Raw genomic sequence first — 24,086 nt, 5'->3', positions numbered from 1 at the left:
CGACCGTACACACGATAGATGGTCAACGATCGTCGTCCAATCCGATCCGCCGGTCCGGTCGTTCATTTCCAACGGCTATCCTCGTTCGTCGGCATCGTTGGTTACTTTTTTTACAAACGATTTTTGGCCAATCGGTCGTTCATTTCCAACGATAAAAATTGGACGTGTGTACGCAGCTTTAGAGAGCTTTAATAAAAAAGGCCCAAAGAGTCAAACTTGTCACACAAAAACATACAATTGTAACTGATTGCAACTGGTTTCGTTATCTGTTTACATTCTATTCTAAAGATAATAATAACGAAAAACCCCAATGGACACAAATAAACCCACAAAAACTTTGTCTATGCAACTCTAATCTTCGATGTTTTCTTTATTTTACAGATTACTCCAGTTCCAGGAACTCACCCATTATTAGTTTTTGTAAATCCAAAAAGCGGAGGGAAACAAGGTGAAAGGTATGTTTTATATCATGCAAAGAAATAATTTTTACTTTTGTTTTGTTTCATATTTAAACACGTCTACATTGTAACAAAATTCCATAAAATGTAAATGTTAGTTTATCATTGATCATTATCATGGGTATGATATTCAATACTTTGTAATCTCTGAAATACTGAGCAGTTTTTGAATTTACAGATGCAGTAAGTAAATATTGTTCCTGCAGAGCACACGGGTGGACTAAAACAAAAACAAAACAAGGAAAAAAAAAGGAATACAATAAACAATACAAAAATATATAAAAAAACTGTGGGATCTATTTATAACATTTACAACATACTGAACATTTTTCTAATTAGAAAAATGTATGACTCATGAGTAAAAGTTGATTCACACATTTGCTCATTAAATCCAATGTGAAAATGTGTAAATTTTGAGTAGACAATGGGTGAAGCTGGGGTGAAAACCTTTATAAAAAGCCCCCAGTTTGTTTTTTTGTTTGCCTATGTTCAGTTTACAACAATAATTATTAAATTATTAGAAAAACTGTATTTTCCACAGGAAAAAAATACATTTAACAATAAAGCCTTAGTAGTCAGTAGTTATGTATGACCTCAGTAGTTATGTATGGGTCCTTCTCCCCTCAATCCACACCTCTTAAGAGATCAGTGGGCCTCATGTAAAGCTCTCCAAGACTGGAGGAGACAGACTGTCATGGGAGGTCCAGGAAACCTGGACTTGATTTCTTAAAAGTCTTTTGTTATTTCTTGCCAAATGTTTTCAATCCTGGGCTGGATTTATTCAAGATTTGACGGATCACCCAGGTTCTCCCATGATAGTCTATCTGTTCCAGTCTTGGAGAGCTTTAAAAAATCGCGCCTAATGACAAAATGCTAGAATAAATAATAGTCAGAGTTTGAAAAATAATTTTCTTTGTATAAACTTAATGATCATTGCATTTATAATATTAATATTTAACAAAAAAATTAACATTGACCTAATGCCAACAACGTGCTGAGATGTGGGTGAACACATGGGCAAATTTGGCTCGCAAAAATATTGGATAAAGAGTGTGAAAAATAATTATAAAACATTCTTTAAAAATGTATAATTTTATATTGTATTAATATTATTATTAATATATTAATATTATATAAAAACAAAAATAATAATAATAATACTATTGACCTTACCCTACTACTATTTTCCTTAAGACAACAGCCTGCGAAGATGTTTATATAAATATATAAATGGTCCATATAGCGAACTCTCTTCCCAATTATTCACTTTGAGAATATTACAAAGCACAAGGGGGCGCTCTTTGCGTCTGGAGGAAAAGAAGTTTAAGCTCCGGATAAGGAAGGGATTCTTCACTGTAAGGTCTGTGAAAATGTGGAATTGGCTCCCTCAGGAAGTAGTTTCAACAACTATTATAGATTGCTTTAAAAAAAAGTTGGATGCTTTATAGAAGCACAGAATATAACTGGGGATTAAGGATTTAAGGTAAAGATAACAGAGACTGCTGACCCAGTAGGAAAGAATTTTATTTCCCTGTTGGATCAAATTGAACCAGGATTCATAAGGTTTTTTTTACCTTTCTCTGGATCAACTGAGCCTATATTCTTTTATCTGTGATATGCTGGTTTCTAGTATGTTTATTTCCCTATTGGTTGAACCTAATGGACTTTTTTCAACCTTACTAACTATGTAACTATGTGTACACATGGGCAGATTCAGCCAGCGAAAAAATTTAATAAATGTGGAAAATCTTACAAGAAGCATTACTTGTCAAAAACATGGACATTCCCCTTTTATATCCATTTCCCAACATCTCTATCTCACACTTTTCCATTTCCCATCTTTTTTGATGAATAATCCGAAACCTAAAGAAAAATTAAGCAATTATTGAGAAGAATAAACAATTTATAATAACAATATTAAAGAATATAGTGTTTGTATTTTCAATGGAACAATTTTTTTTTTCTTTTCTGCTCGGCATAATTTACTAATATGTGACTGATTTAAGTGCTCAAACACATTGTTTGCCTTTCCACAATTATTATCAATATACCTAATTTAAAAAAAAATACAAAAAAACATTATTTAATATATGAATTGGGAATGTGATCAACAGGGAACACTCAGTTTTATTTTACTATGTGATTATGAAAAGCATTTTTCACTCTTACAATTTCCATCACATTAATGAATTATTTATCAGGGGTTGAGAAAAAAAAATTTCAATAATAACAGAGATTAACAAATATAGGCAGGGTGAGTATTCTATCTTTATTATGCTATAAAATGACAATAGGTTTTGTTTTTTGTCATTCCATAAACTACTTGTCACTTTTTCTTTTCATTATTTTTCATCTGCAGGATACATAGGAAATTTCAGTACCTTTTAAATCCAAGACAAGTTTATAGTCTTGCTGGGATTGGACCAATGCCAGGGTAAGATTCTTTGCTTAGCAAATATTTTTATACGTATTTACTTTATCCATTTTGAAATGTTGTAAAAACTGTTTTTTTTTGTTTTCCTGCTAAAATGAATGGTTTAAATATGCAATCTAATTTAACATGCACTTTGTGAAACTGAGTTATTATAATTTTATCTATTTTCTCGTGAATATCCGCCCTGATGGGGCAATTTATCCAGGAGCTGATTTCAAACATTTATGAATGACATAATTGAATATTTAATAAAGGAATGGTAGTTTTCTGTTTTCTACAGTTTAGAGTATGTATTTAAAGATTGAGTTTTTGGATCCTAAATGACTAAAGTAGACCTTTAGGTGTTAGTAAACCATTAGATTTCATGGTTAGAGAATAAAAAGCCTAAAAGGTCAATAGATCCAGAACTTAACTTATTGTATCTATTGGGGACTGTTGGTGAGATCTCTGTGTTCCCAGCTTTGCAGAGCACGGTAATGATATGAGGAGATTCCTGAGTGTTTTCTTGTTATATTTTGAAGAATTGACTTTGGTGCACAATTTACTACTCACCCATTATTCCATTCCCCCATCCTATTGTGTGCTACTTCCTTCACCTGTTGTAAGATTGTAAGCTCCTTTGGTAGCTCTGCTACTTCTTCTTTGTCTGTAACTGCCTGTCATTTGCTACCCCTATTTAATGAATAGCGCTGCATACCATGTTAGTGCTATATTAATACTGTTTATTATTATTATTATTATTATTAATAATAATAATATTAATAATAATTTAATCATGTCTGGGAATAGCCAATCTCCTAGCTAAGCTGGAAGGGAATGAGGATTTATGGCAGTTCAAGCTCCTCACTGTTGCATCCAGCTCCATGTTTTGAGCTCCATGCTCCACCTTACTAACCCCCTACCCTACTTTAATACAGTAAAAACAATCAACATAGTTAAAATAGTTCAATTCTAATGTGTTCAATTTGTGATATATAGTCATGGCCAAAAATATTATCACCCTTGTGTGCAATTACAAATGCTTTGGTATTGTAATGTTTATTTCTTTTGTTGGCTTTGGAAGAACACAGTGGGCCTGATTTATAAAAGCTATCCAAGGCTGCAGAGGATACATTTTCATCAGTGAAGCTGGAATGGATCTGGTCCAGGATTCAAAACATTTGCTTGGAAATAGCAAATGACTTTGAAGAAATCCATTCCAGGTTTGCAGGATCACCCAGCTACACTGATGAAAGTGTATCCACTCCAGCCTTGGAGAGCTTTAATAAATCAGGCCAAAAAAATCTGAGAAATAAATCTGAGATATTCCACACAAAATGTCAAAAATGACCTGGACAAAATTATTACTCAGTACTTGGTAGCACAGCCTTTGGAAGAAATAACTGATGTTAATGGCTCTCTGTAACAATCAGTGAGTCTTTTACATCTCTCTACTGGAATTTTGGACCACTCTTCCTTTGCCAGCTGCTCCAGGACTCTTAGATTTGAAGGGTTCCTTCTCCCAACTGTTTTAGATCTCTCCACAGGTGCTCTATGGGATTTAGATCTGGACTCATTGCTGGCCCCTCCAGCACTTTGTCCTAAACTATTTCTGGGTGCTTTTTGAAAAATGCTTTGGGTCATTGTCCTGCTGTAAGACCCATGATCTCCGGCTGACACTGGGCCTTACATTTTTTTTGGTAGTCTTCAGATTTTTTAGCTCTATTGGACATACGCATGTTACAAATACACAAAAAGTGTTAACAATTTCGCTTTTCAACTTCCTAATGCCGAACCTCCAGTGTCAACAAAAAAATTAATTTGATAATTATCAGAAACCATAGCAAACGTTCCTAAATCATCTTTTTTTAAAGAATTCATATCTGTTTTCAGTTTTTCCCTAACACGTACAGTCCCTGAGTTATGAGCACTATTATAGTTACCATTGTACGTGCATGTATTTTGTACTAAAATGTAAGCACCATTAAAGTGAATGGTAATACATTTTCAGTGTGAAGTAAAATAAGGCACACTGTCGTATAGATCTACTGAACAGTGTCAGTCAGGTACCATTGTTTCTTCAGAGTATGATTTTCTTGTCTACTCTTTGTCTGGATTGCCGCGGTACAAGATCCAGCAGTAGCCAGCCATCATACTTTCATTCCAGAAACCTTGGTAGTGGTGCTCCATTAACTAAGTGTCCTGGTGAAAATGTTCTCCTTGTTCGTCACCCACCATACCAAGATTTTCTGGGGCAAATTCCAGATGTAAGTGCAAGAAATGTAATTTTATTTACATGTAACAACCCATTTTCTGGTATGAATCAAGCAGATTCTGAACTCCTTCCTTGTATGCAGGAGACTTAGGGTTGCCCAGGAAATTTTCACTCAGCCACTTGAATGCATCCCAAGCTTCTAGCTCAGCTGCTGAGAGATTGTTTGAAAACATTATCCTGCAAAACAGACTTGATCTGTGGCCCTATAAATATCCCTTCCTTCATATTTGCAATGCTTATGCTTGGAAACTTCTCAACAAGGTACTGAAACCTCATGGAGTTTGATTTACCTATGGTTATTCATCAAGCCTAACTTGATATGGAGAGGTGGCAGAAATATTTTATGTGAATCAACCAGAGGGAGAAACTTGACACTGCTTGTTCCGGGCTTATAGGTATCTCTTGGTAGCCAATCACTCTTGCCATAATTGTCTCCCGTAGATTGGCTGTCCCACAGTTATATGACTTTTAATGACTTTTAGGTCCCCACAGATGTTCCATCAGTGTGTTTTATACTGGATTGTTTCAAGTAGTAACTTCATAGTGTCATAGGAATTGGTAAACTTGATTTGGAATTACCATTATGAAGTAAGACTGCTTTCAAGCTTCTTTTAGAGGAATGAATGAAAATACGCCATTCAGATGGAACATGCTCTTGTGACAAACTGTTAAAGAGTTCATTTATATCATGACAGTAGCACAATGAGCCATCACTAGTGAAGAACTTTGTCAAACTATGATTTTGTTTTCTGTAGTGAGTTACAGTTACACTCTTTGCAAGCAAGTGCGTCTGTTTTAAGCCTTGAAGCAAGAAGTTCTGATTTGACTTTGGAAAGATTTAGATCACGAACAAGATCATTCAGCTTTGCTTGTGTAAAGGTCTCTGGTTCTGAATCTTCATTGGCCAAGTAGTCGGGATCAGATGATTTGGTGTTATAACTCGCTGCAACTGCATTTCTCATCACCTTCTACAGAAGCAAGTTCATCATGTGGCGGTACCGGAACTGGCAATGACTCATCATGGGGAACAGGCCTTATTCCAGAATCGAGGCTGGGGTATACAGTTTTGTGCTTTGTTTTACCTGAGAATCCACTTCTGTTGATGCAGAAAAATAGCAGTCGATAAGATGGTCCCGCAGTTCTCTCCACACCATCGGAATTGCAAATGGCATTGCTGCTTTACGCCAATTTACCCAGTCACGCAGTCCGTTGGAACATCTGGTACAGATAACATGTGGAGCCCAAGATTTATTCTGGCCACCAAGTGGACAGCCGAAATATAATTTGTATATCTTCTTAAGTTCTGTGGTAATTTGGCCACTGAACCACACACGTAACATAAACGGTCTGGATCATTAAGGCAATTTCTAGGCATTATGACATGAAATCAATCCCAGTAAGTGCGGTCTCTAACCTTAAAAAAGAAAACTGTTGTTAAATGTTGTAATATGTTAAGGCTCATTATAACGAATTTCACACAATATATAATTAACTGCATCACAAAAACTGGACGTGCTAGAGAAAAACTGAACACAGACTGCATCAAAAATACCACAAAGCCCACATAGAGATATATCTAAAGAAAATAACATGTTGACCTGTGATATTTTTTGTCCTTTAGGCTGAACTTCTTTCGTGATGTTCCGGACTTCAGGGTTCTTGCTTGCGGTGGTGATGGAACAGTTGGTTGGATTCTTGATTGTATAGGTAGGAGAAAATTCTGTGTGATATCTTCTATGGCAAAAATGTAGGTATTGTAAGGACAGCTGGGTTTACTCTTTGTGGTGCATGGCATGGCAATAAATGATGTCTTATAGTTAATATATTGCTCCTTTAAACTAAAATGTCCTGTTGAGGTGGATTAAGCAAAATATGTGAATATCCCCAGGTGGGAATACACCACAGGGCAAGGCCATGGACTGCTGGAGGTCTTATAATTCCAAACTGATATTAGCAACTACTATATGAGAGGGGATGTAGTTTATATTTGCTAAACAAAGACACAGCTAGGTTTCATATAGCTTAATGGACAAGATTTTTTTCAGAATTGTGTTTTAGTTTCACCCCAGAGGTGCTCAGTCCTACCCCCTTATGTGGTCCTCAGGGTCGGTTGTCCATTTAGTTAGCACCTCAATGATTGGATTACCATTGTCAGATTTTGATAGAAAACACAGCATATCTGAAAATGTAAAGTGTAATAATTCCAGGGCTGACTTTTTGCTCCTTTAAAAAAAAAAATCTATCATCATTTGTTGAACAAAATATCTTTCTTGTGTGGGATCCTATTTTAAATTAATGAATATTATTGGTATTTGTGTTGTTTTTAAAAAATAAAATATTTTTCTATTTAATCTCTTATTAACCTTTGGTTAACACTAATCAGCCCTAATTAGCTATTTAATCCTTCTGCTCTTAGCTTTTATTTTAAAGCTGTTTTTTAATTCTATTTTTTACCATCAATAATTTTTTTACATTTGTTTGTTTCATTTCTCCAGATTCAGATATAAAAAAATTTGCAAATTGGAAAAAAGCCTTCTTTAGTTCGGAAATATATTTGCAACATAACCTTTTAGTGTTAAGTTAATTAGAACTGGTTAAAAAATGTATTCCTTTTTAATTACAGTAAATTGACTTTTTTTTGTAGATTTTTCATCATTTATGCACAAAAAATTTTTTTTTTTTGCTTTGTCCCCAGAAAAAAACCTATATAATACTTTGTAATATCCTGGGAACTGATAAAACTGAACTGGGAACTGAACTGTAACTATCTTGGGAAATGAATAAACAGGCTCATAGTAGAAATTTCAGAATCGCTCAGACCCTTATAAAAGTGTATAAAGGGTTTAAAAATATAAAAAAAAGTTAAAATATGATACATTTTTTGTTTCCTTTGTTAAACAGATAAAGCCAATTTGGAAAAGCAACCCCCAGTGGCGATCCTACCTCTTGGTACCGGCAATGATTTGGCAAGATGCTTGAGGTGGGGAGGAGGTAAAAGATTTTTCTTTTTATCACTTATTTGATATGATGCATGGTCAGTGTTAGCATAATAAAATACAATTATTGTTAAACATCTTTGCCAAAGAGTCAAGAGATTTTTATCAGTTCTTTAAATACTTTGGAACATATATGAACATTTTTAGGTTAAGTTGAACTTCAACTATGAGGTCAAAGCCTAAATCCAGAAATAACAAATTAAACTTTCCCTGCAGTGGGTTTACCCCCAGCCTGTTTGGGTTAAGTGCCTATTTAGGTCTAATTGGATGTAAAGAGCTATGTTACTTGTTTTCCCCTACTTTTGTGGGCTCCTTCTTCATGCGACTGACCTTCTGCAGCTTACTCCAAAAGCCACTCTGTCCTCCAGTGTCAACATAACAATCACATACAATGCAGAACTAATATTCCTTGATTGTAAATGAGAATATTATGGGTCTGCTCACAACCTGGAGGTCAGATGCAAGTGGAGGTGCACCAGCCTCTGGACAATATATGTTTCCTCCATGCATTTGGTTTCCATTCAAAAACATACTAGGAGATTATTTGGCTTCCCCCAAATTGGCCTTGGAAAAATTTGACTATGTAAGTCAAGTTCAGATCTGCCTCGGGATCGAGCATGACTCTTTGGCACCTTTCCAGCTTCTTGGTCACTTGCACTGGAGCACTGGTTCTTAAACAACCGGAACCTGGACATTTGACACTCCTTTTCCAAAGGGCTGCCATGGGGAGATGTGACTCGTAGTGTCTCACCCAAGGCAGTTGTTCAATGGCATGAGGAAGCCAAAAGACACACCACAACCTTATGGTCAGCTTGAATGTAGCTTTATTGACTTAGGATTGTGGTAGGGACATTAGATGGTGAGCTCCTCTATAAGACAGTTATTGACATGACTATGGACTAGAGGCCAAAGCTCCATGCCTGCCCTGTCTGCTGGCAAGGTCAACAAACATGCTTCCCCGATTCAAACAGACATAGCTGCCTATTACTCTCAGGCCACTGATTTATCAGCTCAGCAAGAAAGCAAAGGTTCAAGGGTCCACATTCATCAGTAGAGAGATCTGGTAACCTCCAGTGTCTTCAACACTTCCTGGTAGTGTTGGTGGTTCTGAAAATGAATTATCAAAGTTAGGGATGAAATGTAGATCTTTCTTATCTATATTTACATCACTGAGACTGTCTATGGAGCTTTTCTTCCATATCCTACAAATTTCAGCTTTTTCCTTTTCAATATTAAATTTGCTTATTGAGTAAACTGACATTTCGGATTCCCAACGTAACACCAATGCTCACACTTTCAATCTACAGGTTACGAGGGTGAGAACCTTCTGAAGTCTCTTAAAGACATAGAGAACGGGACAGTGGTTCTGCTGGATCGATGGAAGATTGAAGTAATCCCAAATGACAAAGATGAAAAAGGAGACCCAGTGCCTTATTCCATCATTAACAATTACTTTTCTATTGGAGTGGTAAGACTTTTTTCTTTGCATCTTAACCCAAGCACAAAAATGCAAAACATTTTATCAGTTCTTAGTTGGGGTGGCTTCCTTTTTCCAGGCTCCTTTCCTTTATTTTCACCTACTGTGTCTATGGAGGGAACCATGATTGTTTTCTTGGTTGCCCTAAACTGGACTACAAACGTGACTTTCTCTATATTAGATTCAGGGGACGTGGAAGTTTACAAAAGATAATTACATTGTTTTAGTGATTTTAGTGAATATTCTGCAAGAGGCTAAATTGCATTGTTTAGTTCAACAGGAATTTGTATATTATATATTACATATTAGAGCAAAACTGTACTATGTTAGCATCAAGTGGAGGCACTGTATGCAATGCACTGCTGAAAAAAAGCTCCTGTGTAGGTACGTATATGTAAATATAAGTTCTTGCAAATTTTCTAGATAAACTGCATTTTTTTCCTAACTTGCAAGTTTGAAAATGTTTTTACCCAAAATCACTTTAGTAACTCTAAATCCATGGCTAAGTTTAGACAGCCATTGGTCAACCATTCAGTTATCCACTTCTTAGCTGCCATTTTCAACCAGTCCCCCCAGAAGAATTCAACAGAGGTTTTGACATGTGTTTGTGAGCATTTGCTGAAGACGTTGGAAGTCTATTGAAGTGGTTTGAGTGTCAGACTGCTCTGGGGTGCTGCTTGAAGCACCTAAGATAATACATTGCAACCAAACACCTGTACAAAAAGACATTTCAAAGGTTCCAATTCATTTCACTGATAATCGCCATTAGGACATTTGAGGACTGGTTGGTAGCAGTGAACCACAGAGGCCTCAATGTCAAAGAGTCACTCATCTAAACTTAACTTTCAACATCTGTTGAGCTGAACTGAGTTACGAAATCAAAAAATCCAGAATCCGAAGTAAACTCTAATAGTATATAGCAGGCATCTGCTGGCCAATGTGTACAGTAATGGGCTCATAGGGAACTCTGTTGGGCTAGCACCAAATTTACAATATTTGCAAGTAACTATTGGAGACTGCGAGCCCAACAAAATGAGGGTAGTGTTTCCTTAATTATTTAATATATTAGTTGGTTCGTGGAAGATTACATTATCCTTCCCCAACTGGTCCTGTACAATCCTAGCTGTAATTCTGGTTCCTCGAACGAACAGGAAACACTCAAAATAGTTCCTTATTTGGACTTTAAACAAATAGTTACATTGTTAAAAAGTTTAAAAAAATTACTTTTCCTTTATGATTTTCCTATGGCAATCAATCCTGAAGTCACACCTTAACCAATAACCTATTCCTGTTTTGCTGTTTTTACAGAGAACTTAAAGCAGCCAAATTATTTTAATTATGAAACAAATTAATCAGCCTTGTTTCAAAATTCCTTATTCCATTTAGAGAGTTGTAATCTTTCTTACCTGTTCTGTTAAAAAAAAATGTCTCCGCCAACCTATGTACCGCTTGCATGTTGCCAAAAGCACGGGTGATATTAATACCTCCTTTATAACATATTAAAGTGTCAAATGCAAAATGAGACCCCGAGGTCTCATTTGCACTAGAGAATGTTTTTTCAAAGAGGATACAAAGCCCATGACCCAATTCCCTAGCTCACATCATTGTGATATTTCATCTTAATAGACATAGGATAAATGCCAATTATATACCGAAAAATATTTTTATCTTCACATTTTTGTATTTTGTCTCGCTATGCAGATTACAACCTGGATTTAAAAGCTTACTTAACATTTTGTGCAAAAAAAAAAAAAAAACTGTAGTGAGGAAATATTGAAAAGACTTCCCTTTGTTCAAATCTTATTACCAGAAAGTAGGGACATATTTCTATGCTAACAGCCAATTGTAAAATAGGGCAGGGTACACTTTTTTCATGCTTAAGTAGATGTACGGCTCTCTTTAAATACAGAAATGTAGATTGGCCTACAAGTACAAGTATTGCTTTGATTTTTTTGGAATCATTTTGAAATTATTTTATTCCGTGGTTATATTGTTGTGTGGCCCTTTTTACAAGGTCAGAAATCCAAAAGGAAATAAATATTTGGATTAGTAAAGCCCAATGCGTGGGCTGGTTTGTTAAAGCAGTAATTTTCACCTTAGCTTATCTTCGTTTCAAATATTCAACGAGGTTCAGCAAAATTTCTTCCATTGCACTTCAAAAGTAACTCTTAGCAGCTGCGAAAATCAATCAGGTAACAGCTAACCTGATTCCGTAATCATCCCAACTGCACTAAAGTAAGAAAAAAATCTTCCTGGGTTATCATCAATCTCTGCTGCAGGGTCTGCTGGAATGGAATGGCAGAATGAGAAGCGGCCAACTTTTTGCTGCACAACCATTAGTGTGCAGAAAGTTATTAATATTATTATTATTATTATTAATAATAATAATAAACAGGCTTCATATAGCGCCAACATATTACGTAGCGCAGTACATTAAATAGGGACAATGTAACTTTTTCACTCTGCTGAGCAAACCAAGGAACTTTTTTTAGCCCATTGACCTTAAAAATTAAGTACACACTTTTTGATGGGGTGCAAAGGGTTTAATATAATATAATGGAAGTATTAAGGTCATTGCAGACCCACAGAGAGCCGGCGTTCTCCCACAGGCCTAAAGCTTTTTTATAAAGATGGCGAACACCCTCCCCGTCTGTCTTTATTGCCATGGCAGTAACATATGTTACGTATTCTGGGAAGCTTTAAGCTGTTCCTTCTGAGCATGCTTGATTGTGGCCATGCACAGAATGGGCAATCCTGGAATCTAAAGAAAAAAGTGTCGATCTTACACATGCTCTGTACAAGATCAGGTAATGAAAGAAGAACCCTCTGCATCAAAAAGAAGAAAAAATCCAGGACCAAGCGGGACCATCTGGAACCAGATTGCAGAGAGCTGGAGGGCTCTTTAAAAGTAAAGGTAAGTATTATTTTTTTTAACGGACATGCGCAGAGGAAGCTTTTGCCTGCCCCACACAGCAGGAAACGTCACCTGATCTTACCCCTGTGCAGTGCGAGATCAGGTGATGTGGGCAGATCTGGTAGATGAAGGAAGAAGATGGACGGGACTGAATGGAAGCCAATTGTGTAGGGATCATTTAATGAATGGGAACATTTTGGAACCATTTTTGCACGTGGCTATGGCAGATTGCAGTATGGTTACCAATAGTTTTAGTTGCTGTTTGAAGACTCGTACAAAGGCTGCATGCAAAGGTGGTTACTGCATTCCTGAAGCGGAACGCCTGCCTTTATTTGACCAAACAACCCTTGATCAACATAGTGGAATGTTGGAGCAATGCTAATTTTGAACTTCCAGGTGTCAGGGTATTCTGATACACGTGGAACAGTTCACCGAAAGAATATGTGAGCTTGCTGTAGAGTGATACCCACACTTCTATAGTCCTAATATGATCCTCAGTCATTTAAAAATAAAAAGAATTATAAGACGAAGTTGGCATGATGAGTACTGAAGAAGAAAAAGCACATTGAAGGAAATGTACTGTAATCTTGTATAATTATTATCATATCTAATATAAATGAGAAAATGTAAGTTTCACATTTGTTCGCCATGAAATATGGCGCGGATAAGGGAGCAGGTCCATTCAGCCGGAGTTGGAATGTAGGATAATAAAATGTAGAGAGTGACTTAATCACTCAGCATTATTAAAGATTAATAGAAAATCATTAATAGCATTTCTGTTAGCATGTATGTCATTCCCTTCTCTGTCTACCAGTTTCTGCCCTCACCGAACACTGGTGAATTACCGACCGGTTCATTAACCCCTTCAGCGCCACATGCATTAAACATCAAAGTACATCAGTGAAAAAGAAAATAAGCTTTATTTTTTAGGTGTTTTAATTGCTGAAAATAAATGTTTCTGCTGAGATGTTGAAGCTCTTGCTGACAGTGATCTCAAATGGCTGGAGATATTTTCAGGTTAATTTACTGAGTGAATATTAGCTGTTCACATAGTAAAGTCAGCTACCCGCTTGCAAGAGATTTTTCACTTCACTTAAGCTGCGTACACACGGCAAATTTTTCTCGCCCGATAATCGGTATCGGCCAATTATCGGGCGAAAATCTGCCGTGTGTACAGTCGGTCGTCGTCCATCGTCCGACGACCATCCTGGCGGATCCATGGACGATGGACGACGACCGATCCTAATGAAAGGGAAGGGGAGAGCGCGCAGCAGGGTGCCGCTCCATCGCTCTCCCCCTCCCCTCTCCATAGAGCATGAACGGTGCTGTATGTACAGCATCGTTCATGCATCGTGCAGTCTTTTCTCGTTGGAAAGGATCGTGAAAGATCCTTTCCAACGAGAAAAATTGCAGGTGTGTACGCAGCTTTAGTGAATGAGACGAAACTCTGCTGACTTTGGCCATACAAACAATCCCCAAACTTTTGCTTGTGATTGGGTATTCTTTGAAAAGTAAATTATCCCAACATTCTCTAAGTGATATAACCCAAGCAAGATGATAGTTTACCTTGGAATGTCAAAAGCTTATCTTAACCTATTGTAACAGCTCAATGTAACCCTAAAAATGATACTGATTAGAAATGTAAGGTCCTCTTACACATTACAAGCACCTTTCAATGAATCACAATATGGCAGATTTATGTATTGAAGGGATTGTGGTGGAGTGGAGTTCCAATCATGAGATAAAAGCCTATTCTTTGCAATGAGAAAACTTCAAGATAAGTTGCTGATACAGATCAGACAGAACAGACAAGGATGATGTGTTTAGCCCTATGAGTTTTACTCTAAATCTTATGTGAGGGGGTGCTGAGAAGTTCCTGGCTTTGCCCAGAAATAAGAGAGCCAGAGTTATGAAATAACACATTTATTCTATATATCCCCCCTGAGACTGTTACACTTGGTACAGCGTAGTTGCAGCTTTTCTAGACCGTTCAAATAAAAGTCCTTTGGTTGGGCTGCAAACCAGCTCTCAGCAGCATCTTTGACGTCAGAAATGTCCTCAAAAAGTCGCCCCTTCAGGTGTTTCTTCAGATTCGGGAACAGATAATAGTCTGAAGGGACCAGGTTAGGTGAGTAGGGGGGATGGTGGACCAATTGGAAACCCAGGGTGTTCAATTTGGCAGGAACAACGTTGGACGTGTGCGCAGGTGCATTGTCCTGCAAAAAAATGATCCCTTTGGTCAACTTTCCACGGAGTTTCATCCTAATTGCCTCCTTCGGCTGGTACAGGAGGTTAGCATAATACTGTCCGGTGATACTAGAGCCCTGAGGTAGGTGGTCCACCAACAGAATACCGTCTTTGTCCCAGAAAACGGACACCATGACTTTTTTGGCTGATTTATGGGTTCAGAACTTCTTCGGCTGCGGGAACCCGCTGTGGGGCCATACCTTTGACTGTTCCTTGGTTTCAGGATCATAGATGTGAGCCAGGTTTCATCCCCAGTCACTAACCTAGCCAAAAAATTAAAATGGGCCAAAACAGCTTTGGATGCTTCAACTCGTTCCTTCTTATGATCACTGTTTAAACATTTCAGCACCCACTTCCCTGAAAGCTTGCACATGTCTAGGATAGTGGTGATAACAAACCCAACACGCTCCCCTGAGATGTCAAGTATCTGGGCTATGTTTTTTTAAGATATTTGTACAGTTACATACTAAGATATTAGGCTGTCATATGCCCCCACACTCATTTTTCTATTTCATCTGGAAGGGGGCAAAGCCAGGAACTTCTCATCACCCCCTGGTAGGCCACCAGACAATATATCTGTTCTTCCACTTTATATTCTTGCTTTAAACCTGTTGATCCTTCCAATTTTTGGAGTGTTTAGCTACTTCTGCTGTATGAATGGCAAGATTGTTCCAGGCCATAGGCTTTCTAAACAGGGGTAATATTAATACCTTCAGAACATTTTTCCTGGATAATTAAAATCGGCAAACCGCACTTATAGCTTGGCAGTGCACAGTAGGTATGAGCCTAGGGTTAGCAGTTCACAAAATGTGTATTGTCCTTTTGCTGGTCCACTGGTATTTCGGTATTTCAATATCTAGAGAAAAGGCCCAGCAGAAACTACACAGATGCCCAATACTGACAGCGGTGATGCCCAAGGTTTTCCCGTAGCGCTACAACAGCTCTAAAAGTTTGAAACCTGCACCATGGCGTATGTTTTTTTTTATATATAATGCTATTAGGATACATTTAGATTTTTAGTATGGTTTAGTTTTATAATAGGGAGAAAAAAAATCACCTCACCTAGGTTGATTTTGGAAACCATGCCTCCATAGACACTTATTCTTTTGCATTTAAAAATGTTTTTGCAGGAACTAAACCTTAAAAATGTACTATGAAATATTTAACGTAACTTATAGTTCATCTGTTTATTAATGAGCATACAAGAGGAATGTAAATTGTAGGGCAATAATCAATATAAACGATGAGGCTGTTCAATGGGAAACTGGGACACATGGGAATAAAAGTGCAATTATCTACCAGATAATGATCTGTGTTCTCTTCCCTACCAACAAAGACCTTATATGTGCTTAAAGGTGCAGTGTTACTTTCATTTGATCAATGTGTCCATCACTTTGATATATTAATAAAAATATGAAAGCAAAAGTATTAAGTGAAAATTTTCACTCACCAAAACACATTCTTATCTAAAGGAGAACCAGAAAAAACGTTGGCTGCCATTGTTGGCTTGTATATGAAGACCAACTCCAAGATTGATACCCTACACCCCCTGACACGAGCATCCTTCACCCTTTAAAACAACTGTATACAAGCTTTTTTTTTCTAACTGTTTTTGTTCTAAATGACTCTAAATCTCCTTGTAATGATGTGGCACCTGTCTGCAGCATTCTCCTTTGACACCAGGACAGAACCTTAAGCTGAGCCTTTACATTTGCAAGTTGGGGTTCAACTTTAAAGTTCCAGGCTCAAGGACAAACTTTGTCTGTTAGCAGTTGTCTAAATATAGCTACATATTCCAACAGGCAGCAAAATCTAATCATCTGCCTGTCCACTTCACTCCGTAATTACACTGACCCGGTAGGACATGACCTCTCACGTCCTCTGCATTAAGTCTAACGACACTTATGCAGAAGCCCATGGCCAATACTCACCATTTCAGAATTAAGCTCTACAGTTGGAGGAAGGGAGTTGTGGGCATGCATGTGTACAGCACATACAATAATGCATGAATCCTTGCACAGGGGTATGCGCATGCAATAAACGACTCAAACAACTTATGTGGGTTTAATGGTCCAAGCGACTGTTTATTAACAAAAACAATTGTAAATATTAACATAAAGCATATAAAACAATCTTTCAAAACCTAAGTTGTAACAAAAATGATAATGTACCAGTCCACCAAGTCACAGGTCCTTGAACACATTAATCCCCTTACCAATAACAACCTTGGGGTTTGCTACCACCTCAGCCCAACAGTTCCCAGCTGCACCACACCACCTTGCAAATGATATTAGTTATATGGAGCCCCTAGCCATAACTATGCACCTTGAAGACCACACCTCTTGCAATCTTAATCTTTTTGGAGACCAGAACTTCTGATGGATACCCAACCTCTATACAAGACAACCCCATAAAACACGGCTCTCAGGGACCTTTAACCACCACCCCTGAACCCAAATCAACCTAAACCCAAGAAGAAAGAAGGGCAGGCAGGTAAACTTTCCTTTTGATCTTCTCTGCCAAATGACCTCCCCTCCTTACTCTTTTGTAACCCCTCCAGCCCATTTTCCATCCCTAACCAACCACTGCCCCGACCTTTTTTGTATCTTCTCCACCCCTCATTAAGCCCTTCTGTGCTGGCTCCCCAAGCCCCCGACATGCTAGCTTTTCCTTACAGTCTTTTCCATCCCTCAGCTCCAGGCTATTTCTTTCTTCTCTTACAGCCTATGTCATTACTGTGGTATTCTGTAGAAAAGAAAGACAGAATGTAATAACATAGCAGGTGGGCTCAACCCTGTTTGTTTTAGAGCCGATGGTCAAAGAAGCTTGCACAATCTGTATTCTGGAGGGCACTAAACTGGAAAGTGATCATTTTGGCCTTTCTATCAGTCAACTTGATTGACTGACATTTGCCAGTAAGGAATTGCTGCAGCAAGTGCCACCACAGAGTGAAATGACCAAATTGACTGCAAGTTTTGCACCTTACTAGTGAGGTCATCACCCCAGGAGCATCTATCAACCCCTAGGGCATTTGACAAAAAAAACACTGTCCATAAGAGCATCATGATAAGGTCCCTTAGTCACTTTGTACTATACAGGTCCTCTTTAAAAAAAAAACATGATGGTGCTTTTCCAAGTTCCATCATATACAGCAATTATTTAGAGGGGGAGGGTACACTTGAGTTATATTTAGATATACAATACCCTGACATGTCCTCATTGTCCATTTGAGCTGTTGCCTTGTCTTTTCATGAAATCGATAAAACAAAAGTTGCAATTCTCCCTTTAATCATTTAAAGATCAAACTGGTGCTATAATGTAAATACGGGCGAAATAAGAAACAAACTGTCTACCGAACGCCATTTAATGGTACGCAGAATCACAGGCTCCTGCATTAGTCTGCAGCCATGGCTAATTTTGCAACATCAAGTAAAAGACATTAGCGTGTCGGAGAGAAGGTCACCATAGGAAAATAAAGATTCAGGACTGCTAGGAGCCAAGTAAACGTCTGCTGTGTCTTTCTTTCTGAAGTTAAACTTTGGTCCTTATTGCTTCATTTCATGTTATCTGATGTTTGGGATAGAAGGTCCAGATGACTTGCTTTCCTAATTTTGCAATGCTGTCAGAATAAAGTTACATTTCTAGGAAGAAAAAGGCCCCCCCACCCTGCCATCTTTGATCACCTCCACTTCAATGCTCCATCAGTAGGGATGAAGTTCATGTTCCATCACATTTATTTAAAAAAAGCTGTAACCTATAGTGTTCTATAACTTCCTCTGCAAAATTTTAAACTATTTTAAACTCCTGTTGGTCATGCCAGTGAACTAATGCACTGCTCCTGGGTTTTGTGCAGGCTCCACCTGTTTGCAATGCAATGCACCTGTCTGCACAGATGTGATGGGGGGAATGGTTATCCTGCACCTTGTCAACCAGCACCTGACCACACCCAGTCCTGCCCACTGCTTTCCTGATCGACAACACTGAACCCTCCCACTGTGATCTGCAGAGTCTGGAAGGGGGAGTGTGTGGGAACCAAATAAAAGAGGAATATAGGAACCTTTGGTTACACTTAACATTATGGTATAGAAATGTTTCTATTTCTATTATTTTAGATCTAAAATTTGATCATTATTATCATTACTGGATCTTTATGTTTCTCTCTGCAATACAGGCGGAAATGGTGCCGCAGGTAGCTCCCTGAAAATATGACAGCACATTACCTTATTACTCCTCCCAAGAACCCTCAGCCCTGTTGCAAGTAATGGGCCAAATTTTGGGAAAAGTTGTTCAGATATTAAAGCAGAACTTTAATTAAAAAAGAAAAATGATGCCTAACTTCTGTAGAGCCCATGGCTTCAATTGTTCTCCTTCCTGTCCTGGATTCTTTCTTTGTCCAGAGGAACCAATAGGCACTGTCTTCTTCCTTCGCCTTATGGCCTATGTCACCGATCTCATACTGTGCAGACACGAGATTGGGTTAGATTTCCTCCTGTAAATGTAAATAAAAGTGCCGATCTCAATGTGAATGCAGAAGTAGCAGCCCTATGTCACATATTTCAGGAGGCTCTGAGCTTCCCATTCAGTCTTTACTGCCGCGGCAATAAGGACAGAAGGGGATGAGCTTCCAATTCTTTTTTTTTTGGCACATTTTTGCTTTGTGTAAAAGGGCTATCTACACTTTTATATATAAAGAAAAACATTTGGTGAGAGGTCTGCTTTAAAAAGCCTTGATGGACAGAAGTGGTCTAGGGGATTGGGATTTTTTAGGTAGGCAGCATATACATAGAGATCACCCTGTGTAACACCCATGACGCGGGTAGCTCGGACCTTCTAGCCCATCCCTTATAAACACCATTGTCATAACTCCCTTCTACTACCAAACTCCCCCTGCATACCAGCCACTCCCACCAATTAAATACCCCAACACAAAATCTTGGATTTAAATTGGCTGGCAAGCAGCCGTTTATTTAAAACACCAATAAATAAAGTTTAACTTTCCAAATAATTACCAAACAAATATCCAAATAAATAAATGCCAAAATAAATTACATTTTACACTTTGATAAGCATACATTAACATAAATTAACATAACACTCCATTATTATTATATAATTATTATTAAACGGGATTATATAATGTTAACATATTACATTGAATATAGCTTAATGAACAACCTAATTCCCCTTTTAATAATACATAACCATTACAACAGTATCCATAATGTTATCAAACTCCCAATTATACACCCAAACAACCAAGCTGCAGGTCTCAGAAGGCAAAATCCCACCCAACAAGAATTGAACCCTTCCAACATCTCCACCTTGGCCCCTAGCTGCCCAGCACTGCCTTCAGGAGCCCTAATCATCCGTTCACCATAAAGGGGAGACCCCACCAAAGGGGATCCCCCCTGCCAAAATCCACCCCTTTTCAATACACTGAATCCCTGCCTTCCAAGACCCCAACCTCTAAAACGAACCCACCTCTCAACTCTACCTAAACATAAGAGGGAGGGTGGGCGGGAAACTTTTTCTGTCCAAAAGAGGGCCTCTCACTATCATCCAGCCCCTTTTAACATCTCCCATTCCTAATCTCCTCCTCTCCCACTTTGTACACTAGCCCAGCCCCCTCTAGCAACACTACCTTTTTCTTAACCCCTTAAAAGCTCTGGGCTAGGCCCCAGCACCCGGTCATGTAGGCACTGCGCCTAATTCTTACGGCTACGTGCCTCTCTCATGTGATGCTGAGCTTCCATTATTGAAAGCAATCCATTTCTCTCCTACAAACAAAACATGCAAATTACTAAAGAAATAATATAAAATAATAACAATATAAATGACCCAAATCCCTACCCAACACACCCCAACCCAAGCACTTCTAGAGTGTAGAATGGGTGAATGGAAGATGTTCCTGCCTATGAGCACTAGAAGGTGATGATTTTGGGAGGTTTAGGAACTGTGATTAACAACACGTAAAACTCCATGCTGTATGACATGCAACTTCAATGTTTCATTTATGAACCAATTAAATAAATGGAAATATAACTTAGAAAATCCCATTAACACAATAATCCATTTTCCTTTTCTTGGTTTTAAGATTGCTTTTGCTTATATTTCATTTTGCTGCAAATTGTAGAGCGAACTATTTATTATTTTATGAAATATGTATTCATCTCGAACGTGCGATGTTTCAATACATCCCACAGATGTTTCCATGTCTTTATTTTTTAATTGTTTATGCTGTTCTCTGAACTGTATAGTTGCTGGTTTTAAGACAGCTAGTCCTCATTAGAATGGATTCTGCGGAGGAGAGAGTAGGTATCGCTCATTCACTGTGGATCTAAAAATCCAGCTGATTGAGCTGGCAGCTGTGGGACTTCATTATCTTCTCAAAGGCGGCGTGTCACACCAGCTGGTCCTCATTGGAAGGGGCCATGACATCACTTTCACTATACTAGTCATAAATGTAACAATGGTCTATCTGCAAAAGTTCTCGCCGAGTTGTGGGTTGCTTTCCGAAACTAGCTTAAAAGGATTGTGCAGCTTTATTCATATTTTATATCATCAGTAACTTAAAATAAATCTCTTTAACCCTCTTACTGCCAATTTAATTTTTATTTTTTTGAATTTTTGCATACAAGCTTCTTTTAGAAATACAAAAACAATATATAATTTCTCAAGTGCAAAGGATACAAAATCAAATAAAAGTAATTGCAATTTTTTATATCACATAATGGCTTATCAAACACATATGTTTTATAAAAAGTATAAAAATGAATATAAAAAGATAAAAAATATTCACCTAGTAGTAATAGACATGAACACAATACCATTTTAAAATGATATAAATTTATTTGAAGGCACAAATACCAAATAGGTCAATACTAGCAAATTGCATCAAACGGCAACAAAATATGATACCTAAAATTGTCACTGGGGAATGCTTTAAAAACCTTTACAGCTCATCAGTTTAATGTTATCCATAAATACTGACCCCAGAATATTCTTCCCACTCAGGTATGTGCAGCAATATATATGTGTTGTGCAACCAATATCCTTCCTGGCGGTATTCCTGAGTGTGGCTCAGGGTGGATTTTCCATACCAAAAGCGATAACCCCGAGCCACACTTGGAGTGGAATTTTCAGGATGGTTAAAAATCCTACCTTGTGCACGCGTTCCAAAGGCGTCTTCCAGTGGTGCCCGCAGTGTTCTCCAGCGATGTCCGGCACCTTCTTTCCCTGTCAATGCACGCCGAGCATCTGTGCAATCTGGCGATGCCCGGCTGACATTTGTATCTCCGGTTTGTGAACGTTGGGGACGTAAGGCCAAGGGAAGCAGATGCCGGCTGAAGAAGTGTCATGCTAAAGGGTTGGACCCGCAGGTAGGCGGGACCTAGCGGGAAAATTTCAAATAATGAGGATTTTTAAATGCACCGCTTTTGCATTAAAAAATCCTCATATTACCAGGGAGGATATTAACATAGATGTTAGATAACATAGATAGACGTGTAGTTTTTTTTTGCATCAACATGCACAAGAATTGGAAGGGTGAAGGACGGGTGCTTTAATTTTCTTTTCTTTTTCCCTTTTTTTGTTTTTATAAAATTAAATGAATTCTTTTTTTTACATGTTTTTGTTTTTTTCTTTTGACTTTATCAATACCACTAATGGGGATTCTCTTTATGAAGTCATTATTATTATTCTTATTATTAAGGATTTATATAGCGCCAACATATTATGCAGCATTGTACATTAAATAGGGTTACAAATAACAGACGAATACAGAGAGTGACACAGGAGGAGAGGACCCTGCCTCATAGAGCTTACCCTTCTTATTCCGCTATTGCAAAAGTTTAAAGCTGAGAACTTACAGGTACATCAAACATGTTTTACAGGGTTTTTTTTAAATATTTTATTATATTTTTATTATTTTAATAAGTAGCCACAACTCAAATAACAAAAACTGTCTCCTGCCAGCATGCTGTAGAAAGAAACCCTTGTGCTCTGTGTCCTTGTCTCTATTAGAAATAGCCTAATTATACAGGTTTTCCTTAAAATTATTATAATCAATTACAGGAAGTATCTAAATGTGCCTCCGTCCTATCAGTCTATTGCTTTGTACAGCCAAACTCAGGCGGAGGAGAAACAATACAAGAAGACAATTAGGTGTGGTGCAAAGCTTATGTGCAGCAAGTGACAGAGGCATGGGATCATTAGTCCCCATTCATTTCCCAATCACATGTTGGAGGAGGGACAAGACCTGTAAGTGTTACCTAACTGCAGCAGAGATAAATCAGGTCTCCCTCCCTTCCCATACAAGGCTGTGGCTGAAATGTGTAAGGCTATGTACACATGTCAGATGATTCTAGCTCGATACGAACAGTCTTTCGACAAACAAAGTGTGCAGCTGCACAAGGGCCCTGGACCCTTGTCAGCCAACAGGGGCCCCACAGCAGCCCTGTCTCGCCTCTATTTCTCCACATGTTGTATCTCAGCCCAACTCACTGAGATCACTCAATATGAGATGTGCTGCCAGGGAGTATGAGAGCCTTGCATCCTCCAATGCTGTCTTTTAAACATAAAATGCGGGATGGTGTGCAATGCCTGGGGTTACTGGCACTGGGGGGTCCAAAGCCAGATTTGCACCAGAGCCTATTGTTGGCTATATTTGCCACTGCTGATATGTACAAGATCTGTCTATTAAATAATGAGACTGATTTAATAACTGACTTTTATTTATTGATATGACAGTTCTAATGCTTCTCCCCTCCAATTTTCTCTTCATTCACAATGAAGCACCAATGTCATCTTGTTTCCTATTGGTGGAAGGTGTGGAGCAGATCAGTTTCTGATGTTTTTTTCTTTCCTGCATCAATTGACACAAAGCGCGTTCCTTTATTCACCAATTTCAATTTAGGAAAAAGAAAAATGTCCCAAGGTGCCAAATCTGGTGAATATGGAGGATTAGGGATGAGCGAGAATGCCTCTGACATTCTGGCGAAAATTTCCTCAAACTTCAGATGGGTCCGCGAAATTTCGATAAACTGATTTCATGGACCCATCGGAAGATCGAGGAAATCATTACAGGAGGAGTACAGCAGCTGCAGAATCTCTATCCAAGAACACATACTACAGAGCTGAAAGAGCTGTCAGCTCCGCTCCCCTGATTGGTCTTGCAGGTCCCAAAAAATTCGATCTCGACAACCGAATTTACACAGGCCGTTCTCGCGTACGTGTTCGGTAAGTGAGAACGGCCCAATTCGCCATGAAATCAAATTTTATTTTTTCCCAATTTTTTCCTTTCTCAGC

At 38.1% G+C, this 24,086-nt stretch overlaps 1 protein-coding gene across 1 annotated transcript in view; it reads left to right on the top strand.

Moving 5' to 3' along the window:
• Positions 1-24,086, top strand: part of DGKB (diacylglycerol kinase beta) — a 293,858-nt gene that overhangs the window by 137,030 nt on the left and 132,742 nt on the right. Inside the window, exons 16-20 of the mRNA XM_072412954.1 lie at positions 382-455; positions 2,818-2,892; positions 6,768-6,853; positions 8,048-8,137; positions 9,450-9,610. Of these exons, the coding sequence (XP_072269055.1) occupies positions 382-455; positions 2,818-2,892; positions 6,768-6,853; positions 8,048-8,137; positions 9,450-9,610 (486 nt within the window). The remainder of the gene's footprint in view (positions 1-381; positions 456-2,817; positions 2,893-6,767; positions 6,854-8,047; positions 8,138-9,449; positions 9,611-24,086) is intronic.

Source organism: Pyxicephalus adspersus, chromosome 5 (assembly GCF_032062135.1).
Source record: "Pyxicephalus adspersus chromosome 5, UCB_Pads_2.0, whole genome shotgun sequence".
Classification (NCBI taxonomy): domain Eukaryota; kingdom Metazoa; phylum Chordata; class Amphibia; order Anura; family Pyxicephalidae; genus Pyxicephalus; species Pyxicephalus adspersus.
The sequence above is the reverse complement of the archived record's forward strand: the minus strand, read 5'-3'. Positions and strand labels throughout refer to the sequence as shown.